Source organism: Octodon degus, unplaced genomic scaffold (genome assembly GCF_000260255.1).
Source record: "Octodon degus isolate 3935 unplaced genomic scaffold, OctDeg1.0 scaffold00070, whole genome shotgun sequence".
Classification (NCBI taxonomy): Eukaryota; Metazoa; Chordata; class Mammalia; order Rodentia; family Octodontidae; genus Octodon; species Octodon degus.
In genome coordinates, this window is record NW_004524646.1 from 4,304,951 (window position 1) to 4,325,091 (window position 20,141).

General features: G+C 48.4%; 1 protein-coding gene across 1 annotated transcript in view; it reads left to right on the forward strand.

Annotated features, from left to right (window-relative positions):
• LOC101561020 (protein Z-dependent protease inhibitor) overlaps window positions 1-19,696 on the forward strand; it is a 37,150-nt gene extending 17,454 nt beyond the window's left edge. Inside the window, exons 6-9 of the mRNA XM_012515585.2 lie at window positions 12,911-13,694; window positions 14,983-15,256; window positions 17,487-17,637; window positions 19,342-19,696. Of these exons, the coding sequence (XP_012371039.2) occupies window positions 12,911-13,694; window positions 14,983-15,256; window positions 17,487-17,637; window positions 19,342-19,533 (1,401 nt within the window). The 3' untranslated portion in view covers window positions 19,534-19,696. The remainder of the gene's footprint in view (window positions 1-12,910; window positions 13,695-14,982; window positions 15,257-17,486; window positions 17,638-19,341) is intronic.
• The last annotated feature ends 445 nt before the right edge of the window (window positions 19,697-20,141 follow it).

Consider the following 20,141-nt stretch of genomic DNA (forward strand, 5'->3'; position numbering starts at 1 on the left):
TCGTTCTGTGTTACTGTCCTCTGCACTTGTTATGGGTGGGCTTGGGGTCTGAGATTGCATTTTGCTCCTTCTCGTTGTCATTTTGTATAGCACTGTCTTTTGATCTTTGTTGTAGAGCTTTGGTGCAGTTATAATCTTAGCACCCACTGAAACTCAGGTGTAGATCTACAAAGTTTGAATTTTCCTGTTGTGCCTCTCTGGTAAGATGTTCTGCTCCTGGACTAGCTGGGTTGTTCTGTTCCCTACTCTCTCTGCAGGGACTGCAGCTGCAGAGTTTCACCCCAGGCTTGTATGCCAGGCCTGAGCTGGGTCTGAAGGGGACAAGGTGGGGTGGGGGGAGAGGAAGCTCTCCCACACACTCACCAGGCCTGGGCTAGGGCTGGATCTGGGGGTCCCGAGAACGTGACAGATGTTCTTATTCGGGGGGTGGGGGGTCTGCGGAGTGGTGCGGGGGGGGGGGGTGTTCCAAGGATGCAGAAGAGGGTCTCACTGACACTGCACCTGGGCTTGGACCAGATATGTCCCGCCAGCAAAGGGTAGCCAGAAGTTCTCCCCCACACTCACTAGGCCTGGGCTAGGGCTGGATCTGGGGGTCCAGAGAACGTGGCAGAAGTTCTCACTCGGCCCAGAATCCACATTTTATACAACTCTGTTTGCAACTGATCTAAAGGTTCCTCCCTGCTCCACCCCCAACACAGCATCCAGCACTATGACCAGTGGTTTAGGATTTTTGAAACTGAATCTGAAGCCATGTTGTTGGATGGGAAATTTCCAGGCATCTGAGAAGGCTGCTGTCTTAGTTACTTTTCTCATTGCTGACATAAAATAACCAATAACCAATGATAAAGGAGGAAAATTTTATTTAGCTCACAGTTTGTAGAAGTTTCAGTTCATACTTAGCTGGCTCCAAGGCAGGGTAGCATGTGCAGAAGAGCAATAGCTCGTGATGGTAGAAGACACTAAGAGGAACAAGAGCAAAAAGGGAGGAGCAAGACACTTTCCTTCTCTTATGTTGCGTGCAGACTACCTGCCCTAGCACAGGTAATAGCACTCATACCTTCAATCTCAGCACTAGACAATGAGCCAATCACAAACTCCAGATTAAGCCACCTCCAGAAAGGCCACCCCCCCATGACATGAGGCTTTGTGGGGACCTCCATACACAAATAATAACATTTCACCCCTGGTCCCCCAGAGACTCATGCACATCCCTTTAAATGAAAAACACTTAGCCCACCTCTAAGAGTTGCCAACATCCTAAAAGGTTCAGCATTGTGGAAAAGTCTGAGTCCCAAGCTCTCCAAGATGTAAGGCAAACTCTTAGCTGTGAGTCCCTGTACAAATAAAAAGAAAGTGAAACACTTCCAACAATCAATGGTACGAGATAAACATTTCCATTCCAAAAGTTTCAACAGGGAGATACAAAGGAATGGATCAGAGCTAGTCCAAAATCTGGCAGGAAACCATTTAAGTACTGCAGTCTCAGGCACAGCATCTGAGGCAATCTGTGGCACATTGTAAACTCCACAGGGCTTGGGTAACCCCACTCCTACAGCACTTCAGACGGTTGTAGCTTTCTTGTCTTCTTTCTTGGGCTCATTCTTCTCCTTCCTTGCAGTTTTCCTCAGATGATCCATGTTCTTGGTTTCTCCAAACTTCTGGGGTTTCCACTGAACCTTTGGCTTCCCACTGACAGCTTCACACACCACCCTCTCAGGGGCCCACTGCCTGACCTCTCAGGCCTTCTGAAATCATGGTGGAAGCTGTGCTGATCCCATAGCTTTGCCATTCTGTATGCTTCTAAGATCTGTACCACTATGCCAAGGTCTGCTGCCAGCTGGAGCAGTAGCCAGGCTATCCTCCCTCTTGACTGTAGGGGTGCCGTGCCTGAGTCACCAGCCATTCTGAACCCAATTCTGGGGGGAAAGTCTCTGTTGCCACCACTGCGGAGCATGGTGCAGCTTCTGCCATCCTGAAACATGGTGTGTGGGGCTTTCTTCTCAAAGCAAAACTTCTCACTTTTGTAATTTTGGAGCTGGAAAGGGTGGAGTTCTGCTGCTTCTTGTGCTGCCCTCAGGTCATCTTCTATATTCTCCTGTTCCTTTTCAGCAATCAAGATCTCCTTTGCTCAATCATTACAGGCCACACTGGAGCTTTACTTCTGGCCAAACTCACAACAATTTAAAGCATTCTGCGGGCCTCTTTGCTCTTGATTCTCCACATAGGTCCGGCTAAAAGCTGCCAACAGGAGGCATGCTATGGCCTCAACACTTAACTTCCTTGAAATTTCTCCTCCTAGATTAGTCTGTGGCCCTTAACCTCAGTCTCAGGTAAAGTCTTGAGACGCAAGAAAAATGTAGACAAACTTTCTGCCCAGCCACAGCATACATCATCATCTGGAATCCAACAGGCAGCACAGTCCTTCTTCCCAGCAGAAATGTCCTGAGCCTGGTCTTTACTTGCAGGATTTCTACCAGCCTTCTGGGCTTCTGCGCTGACTAGAAGCTCCCATCCAGAGCAGCCTGAGGTGTTCCAGCTCTGCATTTCCACCTGGCATCTCCGAACCTTCCCAAACTCTTTCCACAAGCAGACCCCAAAGGCCCCTGAACCAGAGGTCAGGCAAAGTCACAGCAATGACCCCACTCTTCTGGTACTAAATTCTGTCTTAGTTATTTTTCTCTCATTGCTGAGACAAAATACCCAACACCCAAAGTTAAAAGAGAAAAGGTTTATTTAGCTCACAGCATGTAGAAGCTTCAATGTATAAACAGATGGCTCCAAGGCAGGGTAGAATATCCAAGGGGCAATTGTTCATGGCTGTGGAAGACAGAAAAAGGAAAAAAGGGGAAAGCAGGTCTCTTTCCCTCCCTTATGTATGCAGGTGACCGGCCCTGGGGCAGGTGCAGCATTCGCATCCCCAATCCCAGCACTAGACAACGAATCATTCACAAACTCTAAAGTCAGCTGCCTTTGAAAAGTCCACTTCCCATGACCACATGGGGCTTGAGGGACATCCGGACACAAAACATAACAGCTGCCTGTGCGATCCTGGGTCTGCTTTTCTGCTACACAACCTCTCTCAAAATTCCTCACCAACTAAGCAATCATCTACTCCATAACTACTTCCCTTATGCCCTGGAAGTAACACTCAACTTCCGGCAGACTGAAACTTTGTCTCAGGCAGGGCCACAAACAATGCTGACAGCAGCCTCCACTCTTCTCCCCTGACCCTGAGTACAAAGCACGTCATCAATTCCTTTCCTCTTGCAACAACCTGCCCAAAAAGGTGGCACCATTATTATCTTCTGGGGCTGGGGAGATGGCTCAGTGGAATAAGCGCTTCCCTGGCAAGCGCAAGGGCCTGAGTTCAATCCCCAGTTCTGCTTTAAAAAAAAAAAACATTATTATCTTCATATTACATGTCACTGTTTGGGGACACAGGAAAGTTAAGAGACTTACTTAAGGTTACACAGCTGATAAGAGCTCTGTTTGGCTCCAAAGTCTGTGCTCTTCATGAGCAGGCAGAAAGGATGTGCTTTGTCTAAGCTGAGCCTTGGGCTGGGCTCTGGCAGGACTGGCTGCTCCCCTGGGCCCTCACTGACTGGCGCCGATCTGGAGAAGCTCAACAGCAAGAGCAGGAAGGGAGGTGCCCCAGGCACACTGCACCTTGGTGCAGGTGCATGGCAGGCTGTTCTCAGCACTGGAGAGGAGGTAGGTTCCCAGGTTGCAGGTGGCACTCATGAAGCGAGAAAAGGTGTCCTTCCCACTGCACCTCCTATAGCAGCATCACTTTGAGGACTCCTGAGAGCCACCTCTGCGTTACTTTGAAACAAACTGAAGGCCTTGTGGAAGGCAGCAGGTGGTGAGTGAGAGGTGAACACACTACAGCTGTTGCAGCCCTTCATAGGTCCAGCTGGTATATCCCTGGGAGAGGCCTGCTGGTCCTGGAACTATCATGTGGGCAGCTGGAGGCTGTGCTGGGGACTTGAGTTTCCACTGCCCAGAGCTACTGAAGGCTCTGGGAAAGGACATTTTCCCTCCCACCCTGTTTCCTGTTCTGCTTCCAACCATGTCCAGATTTCCAATTAAGAAGGTTTTTTTTTTCTCATTTATAACCTAGAACCCATATTTTGACTTGGAAAAGAAATAATGGGATTTTCAATTCCATGTTCCTGAATTTCCCCTCTGATTTGCATCTCTCCTGCTCCAAACTCTTCAGAGTCCCCACTGCCCTCTGCCCTGCAGATTACCAATTCATGAGGGAAAGGTTAAAGATCTCTGTTAACTGACAAATAACAAAATCTGACTAGTCTATCTGTAATTGTAAATTTTTTAAAATTGTAACAGAGTTACTATTTACTATAATTCAATTTGGTCAAGAACTTATTTAGTTATTTTTAGAAGCAGATACTTTATTAACTGACCAAATCATGAAAACACCATGGTAGATACCTCAGTTCATCCTTATAATAAGCTTGTTGATCTGGTCTTCCCTATTTCCAGCATCTCCATCATCCGCAAAATAAGTGGTCTTTTTCTTCATTCCACCTTGTGGAGATGATAACTTCAAGGGCTACAGGAAGTTATTTACCTCTTTGAAGTGTTTTCCAACAGTGTAGATCTCAGGACTCAGATCCTCCATGCAGATGATTCCATATTTACCAAGAGATCGAGCTGAATCTGAATGAATTATCTGTCAAGGCAGTTCGCTTCTTATTGATTTTGCCATAGTCACACTTGTATATTAGTTCACTTACTGACTTCAGGTTTGGGCGCCCCCAGGCAATATATGGCTCCACAATTCTCAGCATGTTAACTGAAGCCTTGTTGAGCTTAACGAAGGTACCATTAAAGATTTGGCGAAGGCAAAAGAAGCTGCAACATCTTGCAGACCTTTGGGCTCACACCACCGATACCTCTGATCTGGGTGACAAATGCCAGTTTGGGCTCTGCAGGGACATAGAAGTTGCCAGCTTTTCTCACCATCCTAGCCATTCGGATCTCAATTCTGTACATCTGTCTGTACTCCCAATGATAATGCCTGGCTTTTTCATAGATGAGCTTCCTCCTCACCTTGCGAAGTGTCTTCTGGGGAAACTTTCTCAGATGTTTTATCTTCAACTTTGCAAAATGTCTTCACTTTTTCTTAAGGGTTTCTGGCACAGCAGACAGCTTTTTTTTTCCTCTTACACCCTCCACAGTTTCAGCCAGAAAAGAGCTGGTCAAGAATATATTTAAGTGCACTCTGATTTTGTAAAGATGTTTGTGTGTTCTGTATGTTAGCTAATGTGCTCATTCTCTGAACAGCTTTCTTCTTTTTATTTGAGCTTTGGGATATAAACTTAAAATCATGCTTTCTCCTGAGTTACCAGCTGATCTTAGTGGTATAAAAATTGGTTTACTCACAGGTCATCAAAAAATTAAGATAATGAAACAAAAATTCCTTAGAATGGGAAGAGGAGAGATTGTCGAACCTGACTCCAAATGGTGGATAGAGGGGTTGCCAACCTTTGTTCATTAATAAGGAGCCCACAATAATCTCAATAGTCTCTTTAGAGATATCCCAATAATTTGATCATTGGTTAAAAGATAGTTTGTCAGAAAAAAATTACAAGGTTTTCTTGTAAAAGATGCTCTTTGTACAAAACTAAATTAAGAAACAAAGGTTTTCACATGTGTATGGCAATTCATTATTGTTGATTTTGTGTCATATTAAATGTTTTCATGATTCCAGATGTACAAATCTTCCAAAATGTAAAACAAAGATTTCTTATTGTGATACGACTTTCTTTCAGATTCAGACCTGTGCCTTTAACAAAAATTTGTGAAGTATATCCTACTAAAGAATGACAAATTAGGTAAAAGCTTATGGATTAGATAGAGATGATTGTTTAAAAGGGTTATATTGGGCCGGGGAGGTGGCTCAGTGGAATAAGCGCTTCCCTGGCAAGTGCAAGGGTCTGAGTTCAATCCCCAGTTCAAAAAAAAAAAAAAAAAAAAAAAAAAAAGGGGTTATATTATGTCAAAATGAAAATTTAAGGATGACACAGAATGTCACCAGGATTGTCATGCTCCAAAGATATGTATGGTTCTGATTTCTAAATATCTGGGCAAAAATATGTAATTGTCATCTGTCAACATTCTATAGGGCTTTAAATATTAGAATATCCATGATTGTTGGAAAATAACAGTTCCACTTTATATCTAAATGTTTGATATTCAGATAAATAGTAATATTAAGCTTACTGTCTCCATTACAGGGTAATATCATTGAGCTTCTCTTCTGAATGTTTAACAACTGAGATTTGGAATTCAAACATTAGAGATAGATAGGATAAGAGGATAATGAATATTTTGGCCCCAGCCCTCCAAGGCCAGTGAGGACTCAGGACATAAGAGCACCTCTGCCGCAACATCCTGTAGCTCAGCTGAGTCTCTGACTTTCTGATCAAGGAGATCATGGGAACACACAGGGAAGTGATCAGTGATTTACAGTGTGGCTAAAGAGAGTCACCTGGACAGAAAACAATCTCTCAGCCTTTCACAGAAAGCAACTTGGCCAAGCAACGACCTTAACTCATCCAGATGGCTGACACTGAGAGAAGATCTAAGAGGTGCAGTACATGGTTAAAGGAAAATCCTGGGGAGACTTAACTGACCCTGTTAGATAGCAGAAGGTTAAATTTTTATTTATATATGTCTAACTTTAACGTAGTCTTAACCGTCCAGCAGAAAAGTATAACCACAGGATGTAAAAAGTAATAATAATATGCTAAGCCGCAAAAGGTTAAAATCACTAACAACATCTTAACAAAGGGAGGAGCAGTGGCTATGGCAGCTAGCAGCCTCTCTCCCTTCCTTATGTTGTATTCAGGCTATCCACCTCAGGATGCTCCTCCCTTTGTTCTTTGCTGTTTTCCACCGCCATAAACTGATACCCCTTTCCATGTGTCACTCTGCCTAGGAGCCAGTTGAATATGGACTGAAAGCTCCACTAATTGTGAACTAAATAAACCTTTCCTTCCTTCATTTTGGGTGTTGGGTATTTTATCCAAGAAACAACAAAAAGATAACAAAGACAGTGCCTAAAGCAGTCAAGCTACCTCATCCTGAGAAAAGCATCCTAATAGTTAATGTCAGCTATTAGTCGCTAGACAACCTTCTATCATGATACTAACTCTGCAAAGGCATAAATGCCTGTACTCTTGTTCTGGGGGTCGTTTGCCAATCAGACAATGGACCACCACCTGACCCAGCTCTTGTCTTCTTGTCTAGCTTTTCCTCATTCCTGCTGCTGTTTTTCCTGGGGTACACTAAGACACCAACAGAGTCCTACAGGGAAGGTCTATTCTGACAGAAAGGTCTTTTTGGAACAGAAAAGAGGTGCCAGGATGACAGGAAAGTAAAAAGCACTGGACACAGATAAATTGGGCTATTTGATCTTAAGAGATGTGCACAGCAGCCTGGGTGCATTTTCTTGGGTCTCTAAGTAAGAGTCATAGGAATAATTAATAGGATGTGGAGTCATCTTAAGGGTTCCCAAGTCCTCAGAACTTGACCAGAGTTTATTCTGATTAAATTACAAGTATAAGATGCAGTCCATATTTATGAACCTTTAATAAGTGTGGAAAAGGTCATTGAAGGTCAGGTCAAGACAGCTAACATGCATATGCTCCTGCCCAGAGCTCCACAGATTTCCTGGATCTTTATTTTAATTTCTACCTCTCTTAGAACAGTGAAAGGAGGATTGGCCCTTGGGCTGCTGGAACTCAAATGATTAGAGAGGGTACTTTTCCCAGCATCCCATCACACCACCTGTACTAGCCCCTCCCAATATGAGGACTTTTGTGACACTTCTTAAGCTCAGGTGAGCCCAATCTCCAGAACAAACACATTCCAAGGTTCTACCCTGACATTCGACAAAGCAGCTAGTTCATTGACTACAGAAGCATCCCATATTCCCCAGGAACTACAGCACTCAGAGTGGGAAGGGGGACCAGGGCTGAGCCCCACCAAGCTTCCCAGCATCCTCACTTTGACTTCTGTAGCCACTGCACAGTGGCAGGACAGGGGCTGCCCAGAAGGAACACTTTGGAAACTCATCATAGCACTCTTGATTTTCATGATGGTTTGAGAGAGTATTTCTGACATCCACTGATTGAGGGTTAGTGATGTACCCCACACACAGTGTGAAAAGCACCCTGGGTTCTGCATGACTCAAATGCGCCACCTCGCACTCATGAGCGAAAAATCCAATTAAAAACTCTGAATTTTGGGCCTGCCAAATAGCTCAGTGGATTAAAGCACCTGCAAGCAGGCACAGGGGTCAGGGGTTTGATCCCCAGGCCTGCCATGCTGACTGCCCCCAGGGCATGCTGAGGCACATGCCTGTAATCCCAGCTCTCAGGAGGCTGTAAACAGGTGGATCACTATGAGTTCTATCTAGTAGTGAGACGCTGAACACCCTGTAGACCCTTCCCTAAAATACAAAACAAAACAAAAACTGAATTTTGACTATTATAGACCCAAAACCCTTTTATTTCATTTTTAAACTTTTTTTTTGTTTGTTTGTTTTTTGTTTTGTTTTGTTTTTGTTTTACTGCCCAGTCCATTTTCTGTGAAGACACATTGTCTTATTTTTCTCATTGCTGGGACAAATTACCCAACACCCAAAGTTAAAGGAAGAAAGGTTTATTGTAATGCACATTTTGCAGATGTTTGAGTCCACAGTTGGCTGGTTCCAAAGCAGAGTGGTGTGGAAGAGGGGCATCAAGGGGGAAAATCAGTCCATGGCAAAGTAGGGCAAGAAGAAAGCAGCATGCAGCAAGTGGCAAGCAACGGCAGCCACCCTCCCCCTTTTACTCCTTCTAGGGTACCTATCTTTTGTGTGGTTTCCCATCCACCCAGGGTGGGCCTTTCTCAATCCCAGCATCACATACTTAACCCCAGTATCACACACCCTAGATCCAGTCATCTCCAAAATGCCCCACTATAACCACAAGAGGCTTTGGTGACACGTGTAGACACAACTCCCAACACACATGCTTCGCTTTATTTGGAGTTTGATCAAGCTTAACCCATCATTTCAGAAAACCACGTTACTGGCAAACATTAGTTGTGAGATTAAATGGCCAGTGGAAAGGAAGTGCTAGCACACAGAGACACTCCTGCAGGGGCATCGACACCAGGCTTACCTGCAGCGTGACTGACTCTGCATTTGCCTTGGCCTACCCCCGTTTTCTTCTCTGGGATGTTCCTCCACCACTCACGCAGCCTGACATCAGGAATGGCACAAGGATGAACTAATCATTGCCTGGGCAAGGGTGCCCACCAGTCTATGATCACTAACGTTCTATATTAAACCACTCCTAAGGCAGTTTCCTGGCGAGCTAGTCCTTTAGCAAGACAGTCCTTCAGCCATTGTCTGATCAGCTAGCTCATAGATTAATAAAGCTCTTTCCCACGGCCTTGCCTCTTAACAGATCGGCTTCCTCCACACCGAGCCCCAGCCCAGTCCTGGCATCACAGCAGCTGGAAGAGTTGGCCAGAGCATCGCCATATTGTCTATAGTCATAGACCACTAGATTGTCATAGTATTGTCTATTTTTTTTTATTTTGCCTTCATGTTATAGAGCATTGTCATCATCTTTTTCATTTGCTGGTAGAGGCCATATAAAAATATGCATTATAACAAAGAGCGTCTGATAGGTATGAGAAGTTGGATCTTGAAGGCTCCCGATCAGCCTTGACATCGAGTACTTGCGAGTTTAGTCTCAACATTTGCCTTGAGCTGAGCTCTGCTGGAAGTAGTGAGCTGAACATTTTCCACCCAAGAGTGGGCCTTGGACATCCTTGTGCCCACCCCACATCCCAGTTGGAGCTGGGCACTGGTCAGGGGCTAAGAAGCAGCAGAGATGTCCAATATTGCTTTCCCCCTCTCCACGTTCAGCATGCAGAACTGTTCAGGAGAAACCTCCCAATCCCAGAAGAAGCCCAGGGGAAAGCGGAAGCCCACAGGGAAGCCTTGTCCCGTTGGGGGCTGTAGCAGGAGCAGGGGAATGTGGGAAGCCGCCCTCCCAGGTCTTTGGTTTTCGGGAATCTCCACTATTTCAGAGCAGGATGTTAATTAGTAACAGCAGGACAGGGGAATCACACTTTGGAATTGCAAATATTTGCAGAAGGCTTTGGGCTGCAGAGAAAAGCTTTCATCTTTTCTCTGAATGACCTTCTCAGGTGCCTGAGGCCCCCTGAAGGTAAGAGGTGGAGGATGACAGGGAGCCCTGGGAGTGTCTCAAGGGGGAGGCTGGAGAGAGGAAATGTTCTTGCAGTCTTTAGGGGCCTGTGAGATAGGGGTGGGGAGGTGGACAGCACAGAGTGCTCAGCCCTAGATGTGATGGAAACTGTCAACCCCAGCAGGGGCTGCCAGGGGTGAGAGGCATGTCATGGATTCAAGGGCTCCTCGCAGAAAGTGGCCAGGCAGAAGGGCTCAGGAGCCACGTTGTTTCACCTACTACAACTCACGGTCCCAGAGGGCAGTGGTAGGAAGGCTCAGAGAGGAAGCCCTAGGCTTGGGGCCACCACGGTTTCTTATGGCTCTGCTGGGTCTATGGAGGAAGGTGTGATCTCCCAGCTAGCTGGTGCCCTACGCCAAGGAACAGGCTGGATGTGCATTCCGCACTGCTCCACGCGTGAACAAAGCCAGAGGCACAGGCCATACTGCTCAGGCTGGACAGAGACTGGACAGGGAGCGTCAGGAAGAGTGAAGCTAGGCTTAGTTAGCATCTGGAAAGGGTGACGCCTAGCTGTTGCGCCAGTATAGTTTCCTGTGAAGCAGTTCATAATTCAGGAGTGTTCTGCCCAGGGCTTAATTTTCAAAGTAGAGGTAAATATAACATAATTATCTTAGCTCAGGCTGCCATAAAAAAAAACCTCACAGATGGGGGGCTGGTGGGTTAGAACAACTGATTCATTTTTTGAGGTCTTGAGAACAGCAGGGTTGGGCTATGGTGAGCACATGTGCCCTAGTTTGTAGATGGCTGCTGGTTTCCTACGCCCTTTGTGCAAAGAGAGAGAAGGCTCATTTCAACCTCATCTACACCTAATTACTTCTCAAAAGCTGACCTCTTACCCCCATCACCTTGGGGGATAGGGATTTTTAGGGTTCAGTTCTGAGTTGTCCCCCCAAGAGCAGCATGCACTCACAGGTGGGGTTTTTGGGGGGGGGGTTAGTGGGAAGATGTCACGGGGGGTATGACCTGGAAGGTATTTCTCCCTTCCTGATCTCTCCCTCCCTCCTTCTCTCCCTCTCCCTCCCTCTTCCTCCTCTTCTCCCTCTTCCTTTCCCACCCTCCCCCTCAATCTCTCCCCCCTCTACCTTTCTCTCCCTCTCCCTCCCTCTTCCTCTCCTTCTTCCTCTCCCTCCCTCTTCCTCTCACTCCTTCCTCTTCTCCCTCTCCCTCTCCCTCCCTCACCCCCCTCTACCTTTCTCCCCCTCTCCCTCCCTTCTCCTCTCCCTCTCCCTCCCTCACTCCCCTCCTCCTTTCTCCTTCATGGCTCCATAACGTGAGCAGCTTCCCTCTGCCCATACCCTTCCACCATGCCTTTCTGCCTTGGCCAACTATAGACTAAACACATGAGCTGAAATTAACTTCTCCCTTAAGTTGCGTGTGTTGGGTACTTTGTCACAGTGCTATAGAACGTAACTAAGTCTTTAATGTAAGAATTTTGGAAGAACAGAGACAGTTATCCTATAGAAACAGGAGAAAGAGGAAGGTGCTTACCCAACACTGTCCGTGGCCTACTAGATATAGGATTGCCACTCAGGATCGCAAGGTGCATCCTAATCAGAATCTTTTAGGAAATGCAGCAGAAGTGCTCTTCTGAGCACGGGAGTCCCGTCCAGACTGGGAGGACAGAGCCTTGCATTCTGCGGCACCAGTGGCCAAGCAAGGCTGGGTGTGGTTTTGTTCCAGGCCCAGAAGAGGATGTAGCACAGGAGCCTCTCTTTGCCACCACCCTTTGCCTTGGGTCCCTACTCAGAATGACATCTCCATGATGGGAACCCCCAGGAGCCTGCAGCATCTCCTACACCCAATTTCCTGGGAGTCCTCCCAGCCCCAGGCCCTCCTGGGGTCTGGAAGAGAGTGAGCACAGGGGAGGGACCAACCCCATGGCGGGCCAGCCAGTCTCTGGGAACCGATGGCACAGCCCAAGAGCCAGGCTAGTGGAGACAGCTGGCAGTGTCGAGGACAGCTGGAAGTGATGCGGGGTTGGAGAGTCACTGCCAGGTGGGCAGCTTGGGTGGGAAAGCCAGTGGCTCCCAGGTGGCGGCAAAAGGCAGTCAGGCAGACCTGGGGGAGTATGCAGGGCAGTGCAGGGAGGAGCACTCTCATCAGGAAATTGGGGGTGGGCTGCTCTCCTCTTCCATTGCCTGATTGTCTCCAGCGGTGTCCAGTGTGTCGCACACTAAGGCTCTGTGGTCCAGCGTGTGGGGTAGCCTCATGCCTGAAAGATCAAAGGCAATCCAAAAGAAGCTCAGTACAACAGTGGGAGCCGGCCCCATTCCCCACCCCTGCTCAGTGCCCGCCCTCCCCACGCCCTTCACTGCTTGCTGTCCACAAAGAGGTGGTGCTAACCTGAATGAATCCGAAAAGGAGTCAGAGACCCTGAGCTTCCCGAGGGCCTGGCAGGATGGGAAGCAGAGGAAGGTCCGTGTGAATGGTTGTTCTCCCCTGGGGTGAGTGAATGTGCCCGCCACTCCCCTGGCCCAGGTCTCCCTGTTCAAGGCTGAGGTCAATGGCAAGATGACTGTGCCCACATGAGGTGGGACCCTGGGGGCTGATGTCTGCCACGGCATAAAGGAGATATTTTATGAGGTACTAAGACAATCCCTGCCCTTCCTCCTACACAGGAAGTCTTGCTGCTGAAAGGAGGAGTCCTTGGCCTCCACACTGGTCTCATGAGGGTGACACCAGGCCTCCTGCTCTCAGTCCTCCTGGTGGAGCTGCTGGCACCTAGCTGGGCCCTCGGTCCCCTTTCACCAGAGTATCATGCAGATCTAGAGAGTTTGGAGCGCGAGGATCCTCTGAGCCAAACTTGGGGGGCCACGCCGGCTCCCCCTGATGATGAGAAGAAGGAAAGGGATGAGGAGGAGGAAGAGGATGAGGAGGAGGCGCAGCTGAGGACCCACATGCAACAGCTCTCCAATGCGACTTCGAACTTTGGGTTCAACCTGCTGCGAAAGATCTCCATGACACACGATGGCAACGTGGTCTTCTCGCCGCTCGGCATGGCCTTGGCCATGGCAGGCCTGATGCTGGGCGCGGAAGGGCAGACGAGAGCCCAGGTGGAGCACGGCCTCCAGCTGCAGGCACTGGGTGGCACGCAGCCCCTGCTCCTGCCCACCCTCTTCAAGCGGCTCAGACAGACTCTCTCCAGCAACGTGGAGCTGGGCCTTGCCCAGGGGAGCTTTGCCTTCATCCACAAGGATTTCCAAGTCAATGAGACCTTCCTCAATTTATCCAAGAGGTATTTCGACACAGAGTGTGTGCCTACAAACTTTCACAATGCCTCACAGGCCAGAGGGCTCATGAATTATTACATTAACAAAGCGACTCAGGGAAAAATTCCCAAACTCTTTGATGGGATCAACCCTGAAACAAAATTAATTCTTGTGGATTACATCTTGTTCAAAGGTACTTGGATCACGTTCTGCTCTCCCCCAAAGGTGAAGAAGGGCCCTGTCACTGTCTTTTCTTTCCTCTCCTCTGGTCAACTTGTGGTTGTGCAGAAGGAATTTCGGTGAACATGCTCTCAGATTTCACAGGTGGCCCTGAGCGATGTGAGATGGTCATTTGAGGCCCTCCCCTCCTAACCCCACTGCCTGTGGTCCTTACAGGTGTCACAACTACTCTACCGGGTCTCTTCTGCCCTCGGGAAGGCACAGCACAGGATGGTTCCCTAGAGCAGCATTTTGTTGGAGAGAATGAGGACTGTGTTTTTGCTCCTTCATTCTCTACGACCTGGAGCAAATGACAGAATCTGTCCTTGGGTTCTTCATCCAGGAAATAGAGCCCCTCCCACCTGCTGTAGTTCTGAGGGTGTGTAAGATAATGAATGTAAAGTGCACAGTTGTGCATGGCACATCCAAAACTCTGCGTGTATGTGTACACACATACACACACACACACATACACACACACACACAACTATTTGGCCTTCCCAGCCGCCGATGCAGCAGGTAGAGCAGGGACTTTCCTAAAGGAGATGACAAGGAGGTAGCAGAGGTTAACCTAATAGGGTCACACAACCAATGGCAGAGTCCAAGTAGGCCTCCTGGCACTCTGATCCTGGGTACAGGTCATGGTCGAGCTGTCACTGGGGTACAGAGATGGAACCCGGAAACCCATAAAGACCCAAGACAGGAGTCAGTCTTGCAGTCACCAGGCCACACCCCGGGATAGGCCCTGGAGGACAGACATGCTGCATCCCCCCTGCACTGTGGGCCTTGCCGTCAGAGCCCCACAAGGCAGTGTGTGGGCCAGAGACACTGCTGCTTGGTGTGACACCTGTGCTTATGTGTGGGTGTGGGATGGACAAGGAGGCAGCAAGTGGCCCCTCATGCGGACAAGACCAGGCAGAGGCCCGAAGTGTCCTCTAGACTAGAGCCTCCAGCAAGGAGATGAAGAGGGAGTTTTATTCAGGTCTAGAACAAGAAGTGGACCAGGGGTTGGAAAAAGCCTCTTCTTGCTTCCTGTGTGATTCCCTAGGGCTGGTGGGTGGACCTGGATCTTGCCCCTAGAAAAGCTGATCTTTAGGGAATGTGTCCCACCTGCTGAGCTATAATCCAAGCTACTTCAGTGAGGGAACACCTTCCTGGTGTGGGTGAAAGGGGTTCCAACCCTCTCCACTTTTGTGACTAGAGCAGGAATGACGCTTTCTAAGTGGCTGGCTTCTGCATAGGATATTCTCTTCCTTGTTCAGGGAAGTGGCTGACCCCCTTCGACCCCGTCCTCACCGAAGCTGACACTTTCCACTTGGACAAGTACAGGGCAGTGGAAGTGCCCATGATGTACAGAGAGGGACGGTTTGCCTACACTTTTGATAGCAATTTTCATTGTCACGTTCTTCAACTGCCCTACCGAGGAAATGCCGCCATGCTGGTGGTGCTTATGGAGAAAATGGGGGACCACCTCGACCTGGAAGACTACCTGACCACAGACCTGGTGGAAACGTGGCTCAGGAACATGCAAACCAGGTATGACTTCCCTGTGCTGTGCGCATGCTTGCAATGCTACCCCCATCCCAGTGCACGGTGGCCCAACACCCAGCTCCCCAAGAGGTGCTCAGCTCCCCAAAGGCAGGGCCAGCATGTGCTGCTTTCTACTCCCCTGGAAGCTGCCACATGGCTGGCTCATTCATTCCTTCACTCAGTGAGCACTCATGAGCTCACCTGTGAAGTTCCTGCCCTCCTGGAATTTACAGTGTAATGCAGGAAGAGTAACGGTAGCCCAGAAAGAATGTCAGCAAGGTCCAGGCAAGCCAGGGGCAGCCTTACTAACTAGGTGACGGTAAACAAATGTCTGAACTGTGGGATCGTCTCAGGAGACAGGAGTGTTGCAGGCAGAAGAGGGAATGTTTTAGGTTGGAGTGGCCAGGGGTCTGAGGGACACGGCGGTGGCCAGCATGGCTGTAATGTGTGGAGGTAAGTCATAAAGGAGCAGGGGCCCAGGCACCCAGAACCTCCCCCCACAAGCCCCAGAAAAACCCTGAGCTTTGCCCAAATGAGATGAGAAGCCACCAGAGGGTTCCAAGCTCAGGTGAGACACGATCTGGCTAAAGAATCACATGAGTTCTTGGGTCGAGAAAAGATCCTAGGGGACAAGGAGGACATCACTGCAATACGGTCACGTGGAGGCCGCTGTGGTGATCCAGGTGGGCAGGCTGCAGCTGGCACCGTAATGGTGCAGCGGAGGTGGGATCCTGAATGACTAGGAGGTGAGAGATGCCAGAAATTTAATGGGTGGAGGAGACAGAGGAAGGCAGAGAGCGAGCGAGAGAGACAGGGGCAGGGAGAGAGATACAGAGCAAGTCACACACATACAGGGAGAGACACAGCGACAAAGCCACTGGTGCCTGTACAACTTTGGGCCTTAGCATTTGGAAGGGCAGATGCGTCATTTACTATAGTGGGGAAAGAAGGGGAAGGGGTCTGGGGGGAAAGGCAGTAAGAGTTCAGCCTGAACATCTGGACCAGAAGAGCTATCAGACATCCAAATGGAGATGGCAAGAAGGCAGCTGGACCTGGACACCAGGATGAGCCCAGGCTGGGGACGAAATCTGGGGCGGGATGGCCAATCGGTCATCTGGGGAGGGGTCCTGCACACGAGAGTGGGAAACACAGGGCGGGAGCTCACAGTCCTCTAGGACATCAGCCCAACTGTTGGAGGACACAGAACATAGCTACGAGCAGAATCCGTGGCTGTGCGTCCCGAATCCTGTTAGCCTGGAATTTAGCAGAGTTGGGTTTGGCTAAGGGTCCCTGTTGTTAGTGTTCTCTTTGTATTCCTCTCTCATTTTTCTTGAAATCTTTAGTACCTAGTAAGGGGTCTCAAACATTAAAAACCCCAAAGAAATATTAGCTGTATGAATTTATAAATTAAGCTTTAGGATGTGCGACGCCCTCTGTTATATTCCAGGCTGAGTGCCTGGCCCAAGTATGTGACAGAGAGAAAATGAAGCAGGATGCCTGGAGGAAGCAGGAATTTGTCTTCATTAAGGCCCCAGACACACCACAGACAGTTCTGGGTGCTCAGCATATATTGTTCTTCTGAATCACCCTGTAAAATCAATATTGATATTTTTGGCCACATTTCATAGAATAAGAAATTATGGCTTCTTGAACATTTAGTATCAATTGCTTTTCATGGTTTTTATTTTTGAGCCACCAGGCTCCTCTTTCCAACCATCTTATTTTCAAAGGTGGACTCCAATATAGATGATAGTTGCTCTGGGTAGCAGAGTGTGTTGAGTGTTCTCTTTGCAGCAGTCACCTGCCCATACCCAGATTCCTAGGCTTTTCCTGGGATACTGGGGCTCAGTGGGATCTCGGGGTACAGAACAGTCACCTCAGCATTCTGCAGGATGCAGGAAGCAGCTACTGAGTTGGGTCATGTTGTTTTGAAAACAGAGAAATGGACACAAAGTAAGGTGTGAGGGACTAAACAGAGTGCAGGCCTCAGCTGAGGAGCGAGACTGGTTCACGGGAGCTGGCGGTGACACCAGCTAAGCCAGAAGTATTTTTTCTGAGACAGACCCGTATGAAAGAAAGGTGCGAGGGAGGCACAGTCTACTGAGGGAGACTTGTTAAAATAGCTTTGGAAGCAATCTTGGAGTAAGGGAAAAGGGGAAAAGCAAATGTGTCCTTCTTGGCATCCAGAAGCAGTGGCTTCGTCCACGTCGCATCATTATCTGTGTCTGTTCCGCAGGAAAATGGAGGTTTTCTTTCCGAAGTTCAAGCTGGACCAGAAGTATGAGATGCATGAGCTGCTGAAGCAGATGGGAGTCAGGAGAATCTTCTCACCCTTGGCCGACCTCGGTGGACTGTCAGCTACTCCAAGGAATCTGCAGGTGTCCAAGGCAAGTCGGGTCTTCACCAGTGCCCAGTCCTAAGCAGGGCATGCCAGCAGCTAGTTTTAAACAAATGCCTAGGGAAATAGATGTAAATTTCAGAGACTTGCAATAGCACCTGAGTTGGATGTCTTAAAGACTTCAAATCACATTATTAAAATACCTTTTTAATTGATTACTCTCCTTAAGCCTTTCCCTAATGCTGGAATTGGAGTGGTTTACAGCCTTATCATCATCAATACTATACTGCGAAAACTTGTATCTCCAGAACCCACAACCTAACCTCCTACCTCTTCCTACCTCTTGGGGATGCTTGGGTCTCTCTCGGTCTCTTTGGTCTCTCTCAGTCTCTCTCTCTCTCTCTCTCTCTCTCTCTCTCTCTCTCTCTCTCTCCCCCCCTTCCTCCTCCTCCTCCTCCTTTTCCTCCTCCCTCCTTTCCTCCCTCCTTCACCACCCACCCCTACCCTTTAAATGACAGGGAGCTCATCTCTTCTTTGAAAAACAGCCCCATCTGCAAATGTGAAATTTAAAACAAAAATCTTGACCTGGAACTTCTCCCTAACTCATGTTTTTGACTCTTTTTGGTCTATCTCAAAAACTCCCAAGAACAAGGTTAGTTCCCCCAGCTCGACAGGGTTTCTCGAAGGAAGTGCTTCTCATTCAGTTCAGAGGACCGTATATGTTCCTCAGAAGCTCGGCACTGCCAAACTGGTTGGCTCTCCTGGCCTGTGTTCACCCCTTCCCGCCCTCAGAGCCCAAGGAAGCCCTCCACCCACCGCCACACTGCAGCCACATTTCCCGACACCCTTCTGTGGCCATCAGCTGTGGCGTCTATTTCCCTATGCAGCTGTGATTTTCAATTCCAAGACAGATTCAAAGTGATGCTCACTTGAGCAGGACCACGAGGCCAACCAGGGCCCGCGGCCAGTCCTTCCCATCACAGGGAAGAAAGACAAACAGCCATTCTGCAGACCAGCTCTGGGGCTCTGCTGTGAAAGTGAGGAAAACTGAAGAAATGTGTTGCAGTTTTACAATGCATCATCATGAGCTTGAGATTATAAACTATTAAATAGTCTCCCTCTGGGAATAAATTTTTAATCCCAAGAAAGTAGAATATTTTCAAGTGCTATTATGGTGATGTTTCCACCATCTCCTCTTAGAATAACATGACATTTGGTTCCTGGACATAAGGGCCCCAAGCAGGCAAGAGACCCAAGTACTGGCAACCAGGGTTGAAGAAGTCACCAGGGGCCCCTGGCTTGCTCTAGCCAATGCCTCAGAGCAGTGCCAGGTGCAGGGCGCTGCCCCCAAGACTAACCATGCCCTGTCCCCACCCTGCCTTCCAGTATAAAGGTCAAAGGACTCAGGCATCCTGGGAAGCTCAAAACACCAGCTCAGCTTAAAAAATTCATAGCACAATGCACACGTTCAATAAATATTAGATGCTTGATGCATAACTGTCCCTGCCAGAGAGTTCCTGGCACCTAAGCCCAGAATGTACTGTGCATAGTCTATATTTCACATGGGTCCTAAGGTCTTGTAGGTGGTTTTAGATTCTAAGGCACATCCTCGGAGCAACCATGACTCTTCACAGAGATGGGCCCTGCACCACTGAACTCCAGGAGCAAGGCCAGATGAGTAGCATTAACTTCTCAATTAATTTCTCAATCCCTACTGCCACACAAATGGTCTTCCAATTATTCCCTTTCCTAGGTTGTACAACAATCAGTGATCGAAGTTGACGAAAAAGGAACAGAGGCAGTGACAGGAACCCTGTCAGAAATTATTGCTTACTTCATGCCTCCCACCGTCAAAGTGGACCGGCCATTTCACTTCATGATCTATGAGGAGACCTCCAGGATGCTCCTATTTCTGGGCAGGGTGGTAGACCCGACTCTCCTGTGACTCATGACACCCACAAACAGTGCAACGGCAGGTGCTGAAGTGGCGGCACCTAACCCCTCACAGGACACCCCGCTGGGTGGTGGAGGTGAGGCACCTCCTTCTGTCCTCAGCTGCTGCGGGCTGGTCTCAAATTAAGACCCATTAAACTGACACAGTTAAAGGAGATGGCTGTGCAATCTGTCTAGCATTTAACCCTGGTCCTAAGAGCCTTACTTCTAACTGCTAGAAGACTAGCTGGGTGGAGTATCTCTCCTCTGGCTGTAGCCCAAATATCTGCATGTGGCAGACAGGAGATTGGAACCCAACTCCACAACGAAGCTTCTGAGGGGAGGGTATACGGTCTCCTTGAGTCAGGCTTCTCTGATGGAAAGGAAGCATTTCATTTCGATCTGTTACAGAATATTTGTTGCTCTCTAAAATTAGGAGAAAACTTCCCTCATCAGTCCTGGCCAAGGTCTGGCTCAGTGATGTCTGTTTGACTTTGTGGTGCATCCAGTCATTTGGCAAAGGCATTCAAGGAAAGAACGAGGGACCCAGACACTGGACCACATTGTGACTTTTGAAGGCACTAAGTACACACACACACAAACACACTATATATATATATA